General features: G+C 37.2%; 1 protein-coding gene across 1 annotated transcript in view; it reads right to left on the bottom strand.

Moving 5' to 3' along the window:
- Positions 1–6,727, bottom strand: part of LOC104717209 (calcium-transporting ATPase 10, plasma membrane-type) — a 12,890-nt gene extending 6,163 nt beyond the window's left edge. Inside the window, exons 1-16 of the mRNA XM_019231150.1 lie at positions 6,586–6,727; positions 5,749–5,934; positions 5,515–5,631; positions 5,399–5,438; positions 4,856–4,968; positions 4,621–4,752; positions 4,402–4,491; positions 3,969–4,038; positions 3,809–3,879; positions 3,639–3,722; positions 3,464–3,541; positions 3,308–3,382; positions 550–633; positions 391–473; positions 199–307; positions 45–100 (exon numbers count right to left, since the gene is read on the bottom strand). Coding sequence (XP_019086695.1) covers positions 45–100; positions 199–307; positions 391–473; positions 550–633; positions 3,308–3,382; positions 3,464–3,541; positions 3,639–3,722; positions 3,809–3,879; positions 3,969–4,038; positions 4,402–4,491; positions 4,621–4,752; positions 4,856–4,968; positions 5,399–5,438; positions 5,515–5,631; positions 5,749–5,883 — 1,337 coding nt within the window. The 5' untranslated portion in view covers positions 5,884–5,934; positions 6,586–6,727. The remainder of the gene's footprint in view (positions 1–44; positions 101–198; positions 308–390; positions 474–549; positions 634–3,307; positions 3,383–3,463; positions 3,542–3,638; positions 3,723–3,808; positions 3,880–3,968; positions 4,039–4,401; positions 4,492–4,620; positions 4,753–4,855; positions 4,969–5,398; positions 5,439–5,514; positions 5,632–5,748; positions 5,935–6,585) is intronic.

Here is an 8,352-nt window from a genome sequence, read left to right as displayed (position 1 = left end):
TTGCTATTATTAAAATATGTATATAGAAGAGACAATAGACTTACGTCAAGGTAACAGCCAACGGAAGCCCTTCAGGCACTGCCACTACAACGATTGTAACCTACAATACTCAGACAAGTTGAGAACAACGGCCAGAGATGTGAATAAGTAGCTGACGACTGTATTAGCCATGCTAATTTCTTCTAAAGAAACACTTACTGCAACAGTGAAGATTTCAACAAGATCATCTAGCACATGATCAAATTTTGTCTTCCCTCCAATAAACTGTGGCCCTCCCTGTTCATTCTTCGTGTGACCGGTAAAGTAGCTGCAGCGAACAAAGAGTTGTTCAATAACCACTGACATTCACTCCACACAGTACTTAGTTGTCAGAATGAAACTTAAACGCACCGGACGACTAGGACAAATAATACAACGCCAGCAACTGTGAGTCCCACAATCCCGATAAACGTGGCAACACCATTCAAACGCACCTGAAGAACCAAAGTACGGATAAATATTGAGCAACAAAATACCACAACATATGAACAGAGGAAAGTTTATAGTCACCTGCAATGGTGTTTCTCCACCATTGTCCTCTGAGACGCTAGCCATTAGTAAGCCCCATTCAGTGTTGACCCCTACCCCAGTAACCTGAGTTACAAAAAAAAAAAAATAGACTTGCATAATAAATTTGAGAAGAAACTCCAGATCAGATGTTTTGACGCCATAAATAAAAACATGTTTTTGCTGCAACAATCCAAACGATGGATATCTTTATTCACCAATTAATCATCTCACAATTTTTCTCCAGAATGTATAAGTAAAAGTAAGTGACCGTCAAGTCTTACCAACATTGTTCCATTGCCATCTGCAACTTTACAGCCGGACATTAGGAATGGATTCTTAGTGGAGTTTTTTTGAACCTGCGAAAAACAGCTTTCTCAGAAGCATGAAATGCAAAGATAATATTTGTTGCAAATGCTAAGGAAGAGCGTATAACATACAATTTTGCTCTCTCCAGTCATGCTGGACTCATCAACTGCAAGGGAATGGCCAGCAACTAAAACTCCATCAGCAGGTACCTACGGAAATTATTTGCAGATCAAATATAAATTCTATCTATTTCTGAAATTGGAAAAGAGTTAAGAAAAATTGCATTGACAAATTCATGCAACTTGCCTGATCACCAATATTGAGGGGTATGACATCGCCTACCACAATGTCGTAAATTGAAATCTCAACTCTTCTCCCACCGCGGGTAACCTGGGCATATGCATGATGCACGTTTAAAAATTAAACCAACAAAAAATGGTATCATCTATGAGCTGCATGATCATCCAAGCTATCACCTCTATACGTATATTTCTTTTCTCTTCATTTAAGTTCTGGAATTGAAGAGATTGCCGGTAATCACTGGTAGCTGCCAAGGGAAAAGGTATACAAATTAGTGGAATACACCCAGCAGTCAAATGTATGAGTGAAATCAAATTCAGCAAGGAATATCAATACCTGTCACCACAATGACAAGAAGAACGGCAAACGCAATACTGATGCCATCGTACCATCCCTTTTCGATACCCTAAGTAGACAGCCAAAAATACCAAAAGATCAGGAAGAATAAAGAAAACTGCAAAAGTTTGGATAATAGAGATAAACCAACTTTCTACCCTCTTAGAGCAAGAACGCTTAGAATGAGTACGACTACAAAGTAAAAGATAGTCGACAGATGTGCTATCGAGCTACACCGATATGGAAGACAGTAAAAAAACACGAGAAAGGCGTAATTCTGGATACTATTTTTGTTAATAATTCTCAGTCAATTGTTCTAAAACTATGTCACATAGAAAAGGACTTCAAATTTCCAAGGTATGCGCTGAGCCAAATATAATGTATCAATTCCTAAACTGAATACCTCGGTCTTTATTCCCAATGCCAAAGAAGCAGCTGCTGCTACAATCAGTATGATCAACGTAAGATCCTGAGAAGCTTCCCATACAAACCTCTGTCGAACATGAGGGAAAATAAATAAATAAATCAAGATATTAGTTGATTGGATAGCTTCACAGACTGAAGCGGCAAAATCTCACAGTTATGGAAGCTGCTCAAAACAAAAGATTTAAAAGTATTAATACCCAGAAACTCCTCCCTTTCTTCTGAGGGTATGTGTTTGATCCAAAAGCAGATTTCCTTTTCAGTATGTCATCATCATCCCCATTTATACCCTTCTCCAAGTTGGTTTTTAACAAGTCAGACAACCCTTTGACCTAATGGAAGAAAAGAGAGCACAAATAAACATACATGAGTTTCGTAGCTTAGAAATAATTGCCCGCAGAGAAAAGTAAAAGATCAGCAAAAGCAAAGACATACCCCTCCAAGTTCTTGAAGCGATCCTATATTTTGATCTCTTGAAATCGATACAATCTGCTCCTGTCCAATACCAAAATCACCACCACCAGAAGTCGGAGGTGGACTTGTAATTCCTAAAAAGAGATAAACCTCAGTCAACTACAGCATATTAATCAGAAACAAAATTTCCTTACAGAAAAAGTAATAACCCAATCAACTGATGTAAATGAATCAGAAACTTGGAACCATCAATAATTTCTACAATGATGTCTATATCCAAGAAAACAGGCCGCAAAACTACAGTTCTTAATACTGTTCATGCTACATCTAGAAGATAATCGACTCAACCCATTTGCAATGAAGATCAATCACATTTTGCAAAACATGAGTCATCAAAACAACGATCATCCCGACAGAACTTGTGACTGCACAGCTAAAAATAAGGTATTAAAATGGCAATTACTCAACCCCTACAACACTGCAGGAGAACAAATACATGCTTCACAAAATGGAATGGGGAAAAAACTAAATTGAAGGAAAGAATTAGAAACAGAAAGAACTTACCAGTTACTCGGCTTGCAGCTGCTTTAAAAAGATGTGCAGCCTAAGGAAAAAAACAACATTACTTAGATACCACCAAAACATTAAATCAAGAAAATTTAGTAGCAAAGCTTATGTACTCTTATCGCTTGGGCATGCGCTCTCATCTTCCTCAGCATCCGTTTCTTGTCTTCTTCCCTTTTCAAGTCCAGAGTATATCGAAATCGACGAGAAGCATTAAGTACAAGCGCAGCTTGCTACAAAACCCATAAAAAAAATAAAATTGGTTTCCAATTGTTGAAGACAACAAAACAAAGAAAGCCTAAATGCAAATGCAATGAAACAAATCACAAGTGGAAGTAGAGCAAAATTACCCTCCAACGGCGTAGTCTCTCCACAGGAGCATTCTTAGTGCTNGTAAGTGACCGTCAAGTCTTACCAACATTGTTCCATTGCCATCTGCAACTTTACAGCCGGACATTAGGAATGGATTCTTAGTGGAGTTTTTTTGAACCTGCGAAAAACAGCTTTCTCAGAAGCATGAAATGCAAAGATAATATTTGTTGCAAATGCTAAGGAAGAGCGTAAAACATACAATTTTGCTCTCTCCAGTCATGCTGGACTCATCAACTGCAAGGGAATGGCCAGCAACTAAAACTCCATCAGCAGGTACCTACGGAAATTATTTGCAGATCAAATATAAATTCTATCTATTTCTGAAATTGGAAAAGAGTTAAGAAAAATTGCATTGACAAATTCATGCAACTTGCCTGATCACCAATATTGAGGGGTATGACATCGCCTACCACAATGTCGTAAATTGAAATCTCAACTCTTCTCCCACCGCGGGTAACCTGGGCATATGCATGATGCACGTTTAAAAATTAAACCAACAAAAAATGGTATCATCTATGAGCTGCATGATCATCCAAGCTATCACCTCTATACGTATATTTCTTTTCTCTTCATTTAAGTTCTGGAATTGAAGAGATTGCCGGTAATCACTGGTAGCTGCCAAGGGAAAAGGTATACAAATTAGTGGAATACACCCAGCAGTCAAATGTATGAGTGAAATCAAATTCAGCAAGGAATATCAATACCTGTCACCACAATGACAAGAAGAACGGCAAACGCAATACTGATGCCATCGTACCATCCCTTTTCGATACCCTAAGTAGACAGCCAAAAATACCAAAAGATCAGGAAGAATAAAGAAAACTGCAAAAGTTTGGATAATAGAGATAAACCAACTTTCTACCCTCTTAGAGCAAGAACGCTTAGAATGAGTATAAAGACAAAGTAAAAGATAGTCGACAGATGTGCTGTCGAGCTACACCGATATGGAAGACAGAAAAAAAAAACACGAGAAAGGAGTAACTCGTTCTAATACTGAGAGGTACAGTAATTCTGGATAGTATTTTTTAAAATAATTCTCAGTCAATTGTTCTAAAACTATGACACATAGAAAAGGACTTCAAATTTCCAAGGTATGCGCTGAGCCAAATATAATGTATCAATTCCTAAACTGAATACCTCGGTCTTTATTCCCAATGCCAAAGAAGCAGCTGCTGCTACAATCAGTATGATCAACGTAAGATCTTGAGAAGCTTCCCATACAAACCTCTGTCGAACATGAGGGAAAAAACGAAAGATATCAAGATATTAGTTGATTGGATAGCTTCACAGACTGAAGCGGAAAAATCTCACAGTTATGGAAGCTGCTAAAAACAAAAGATTTAAAAGTATTAATACCCAGAAACTCCTCCCTTTCTTCTGAGGGTATGTGTTTGATCCAAAAGCAGATTTCCTTTTCAGTATGTCATCATCATCCCCATTTATACCCTTCTCCAAGTTGGTTTTTAACAAGTCAGACAACCCTTTAACCTAATGGAAGAAAAGAGAGTATAAATAAACATACATGAGTTTCGTAGCTGAGAAATAATTGCCCGCAGAGGAAAGTAAAAGATCAACAAAAGCAAAGACATACCCCTCCAAGTTCTTGAAGCGATCCTATATTTTGATCTCTTGAAATCGATACAATCTGCTCCTGTCCAATACCAAAATCACCACCACCAGAAGTCGGAGGTGGACTTGTAATTCCTAAAAAGAGATAAACCTCAGTCAACTACAGCATATTAATCAGAAACAAAATTTCCTTACAGAAAAAGTAATAACCCAATCAACTGATGTAAATGAATCAGAAACTTGGAACCATCAATAATTTCTACAATGATGTCTATATCCAAGAAAACAGGCCGCAAAACTACAGTTCTTAATACTGTTCATGCTACATCTAGAAGATAATCGACTCAACCCATTTGCAATGAAGATCAATCACATTTTGCAAAACATGAGTCATCAAAACAACGATCATCCCGACAGAACTTGTGACTGCACAGCTAAAAATAAGGTATTAAAATGGCAATTACTCAACCCCTACAACACTGCAGGAGAACAAATACATGCTTCACAAAATGGAATGGGGAAAAAACTAAATTGAAGGAAAGAATTAGAAACAGAAAGAACTTACCAGTTACTCGGCTTGCAGCTGCTTTAAAAAGATGTGCAGCCTAAGGAAAAAAACAACATTACTTAGATACCACCAAAACATTAAATCAAGAAAATTTAGTAGCAAAGCTTATGTACTCTTATCGCTTGGGCATGCGCTCTCATCTTCCTCAGCATCCGTTTCTTGTCTTCTTCCCTTTTCAAGTCCAGAGTATATCGAAATCGACGAGAAGCATTAAGTACAAGCGCAGCTTGCTACAAAACCCATAAAAAAAATAAAATTGGTTTCCAATTGTTGAAGACAACAAAACAAAGAAAGCCTAAATGCAAATGCAATGAAACAAATCACAAGTGGAAGTAGAGCAAAATTACCCTCCAACGGCGTAGTCTCTCCACAGGAGCATTCTTAGTGCTAGCAATATCAAACGGACTATCTTCATAGTCATTAAAGCTGCTGGTACCAGCTTCCACGTCCTTGTCTGGAGAGTTACTAAATTGTCCACTCATGGCTGTCGCAGGAAAGATAGCAACCCTAGCCTATAGGCTCTCTTCTTTAAGCTAAACAACGCAAAAAAACACACCCAAATTAGTAAAACACAATATAGCTTTTTCCGCATTTATCTCCATCAACATAAACACCCAAAAACAAAAAAAAAATCCCAAATCTCAATCCAATACAAAAATAAAAAAAATCCCCAAAACCAAATCAATCCAAAAGACGATACAGCTAGCTTAACAACTCTCACATTATACACTGTTCCAAAACGCAGCAACAACAACCACTCCTCTAACCAGCACCAGAAACCAAACAAACTTTGGGTATTCCGATTCCCAGAAGAAGCAGAATCACTCCAAATCGTACTAGGAAATTTCAAAATTCAAAGCGAAGAAGAAGCAGAAATAAGCTCAGTAAAAACAAACAGTTTTTGCTATAGTGAGTGGTCCAACAAAAACAATCGTGTAGGGTAACTAACATCGTGAATCGTGCCGGAGATTCGAATAAACAAACACAAAAGTAGCAGAAGCGAAAAAGGCGAAGAAAGAGAAGGGAGAAAGAACAAAAAAAAAACATAAATCTCTGGCGATTCCAGAAAACAAATAGTTTATATATATATATATTGTACAGAAGAAACAACAACCAAAAAAAGTTTTCTCTACGGTTACTGTTGAATCCAAAAAACCAAATTATAAAAAAAAAAAAATAGATACCTCAAATTATCGGCGGAAGGAAAGTTTCAGGAAGATTACTCAGCGCTCTCCGTTTTGTAGTTTGATGGAAGAATACTCACTCTCTCTTCCGGATTATTTTCCCGTCACTTTCTCGAGAAAACAAACAAAAAAAAAAAAAAAAAAAAAANCTCTTCATTTAAGTTCTGGAATTGAAGAGATTGCCGGTAATCACTGGTAGCTGCCAAGGGAAAAGGTATACAAATTAGTGGAATACACCCAGCAGTCAAATGTATGAGTGAAATCAAATTCAGCAAGGAATATCAATACCTGTCACCACAATGACAAGAAGAACGGCAAACGCAATACTGATGCCATCGTACCATCCCTTTTCGATACCCTAAGTAGACAGCCAAAAATACCAAAAGATCAGGAAGAATAAAGAAAACTGCAAAAGTTTGGATAATAGAGATAAACCAACTTTCTACCCTCTTAGAGCAAGAACGCTTAGAATGAGTATAAAGACAAAGTAAAAGATAGTCGACAGATGTGCTGTCGAGCTACACCGATATGGAAGACAGAAAAAAAAAACACGAGAAAGGAGTAACTCGTTCTAATACTGAGAGGTACAGTAATTCTGGATAGTATTTTTTAAAATAATTCTCAGTCAATTGTTCTAAAACTATGACACATAGAAAAGGACTTCAAATTTCCAAGGTATGCGCTGAGCCAAATATAATGTATCAATTCCTAAACTGAATACCTCGGTCTTTATTCCCAATGCCAAAGAAGCAGCTGCTGCTACAATCAGTATGATCAACGTAAGATCTTGAGAAGCTTCCCATACAAACCTCTGTCGAACATGAGGGAAAAAACGAAAGATATCAAGATATTAGTTGATTGGATAGCTTCACAGACTGAAGCGGAAAAATCTCACAGTTATGGAAGCTGCTAAAAACAAAAGATTTAAAAGTATTAATACCCAGAAACTCCTCCCTTTCTTCTGAGGGTATGTGTTTGATCCAAAAGCAGATTTCCTTTTCAGTATGTCATCATCATCCCCATTTATACCCTTCTCCAAGTTGGTTTTTAACAAGTCAGACAACCCTTTAACCTAATGGAAGAAAAGAGAGTATAAATAAACATACATGAGTTTCGTAGCTGAGAAATAATTGCCCGCAGAGGAAAGTAAAAGATCAACAAAAGCAAAGACATACCCCTCCAAGTTCTTGAAGCGATCCTATATTTTGATCTCTTGAAATCGATACAATCTGCTCCTGTCCAATACCAAAATCACCACCACCAGAAGTCGGAGGTGGACTTGTAATTCCTAAAAAGAGATAAACCTCAGTCAACTACAGCATATTAATCAGAAACAAAATTTCCTTACAGAAAAAGTAATAACCCAATCAACTGATGTAAATGAATCAGATAACTTGGAACCATCAATAATGTCTACAATGATGTCTATGTCCAAGAAAACTGGTCGCAAAACTACAGTTCTTATACTGTTCATGCAACATATTGAGGATAATCGACTCAACGCATTTGCAATGAAGATCAATCACATTTTGAAAAACATGAGTCAGCAAAACAAAGATCATCTCGACATTCCCTTGACAGAACTTGTGACAGAACAACTAAACATAAGGTATTAAAATGTCAATCACTCAACCCATACAACACTGCAAGAGAACAAATACATGCTGCACGAAATGGGATGGGGAAAACAAATAATAAAAGGAAAGAATTAGAAACTGAAAGAACTTACCAGTTACTCGGCTTGCAGCTGCTTTAAAAAGATGTGCA

This window comes from Camelina sativa, chromosome 10, assembly GCF_000633955.1.
Source record: "Camelina sativa cultivar DH55 chromosome 10, Cs, whole genome shotgun sequence".
In the NCBI taxonomy this organism is placed as follows: Eukaryota; Viridiplantae; Streptophyta; class Magnoliopsida; order Brassicales; family Brassicaceae; genus Camelina; species Camelina sativa.
Note: the sequence above shows the minus strand (reverse complement) of the source record. Positions and strands in the feature narration are given on the sequence as shown.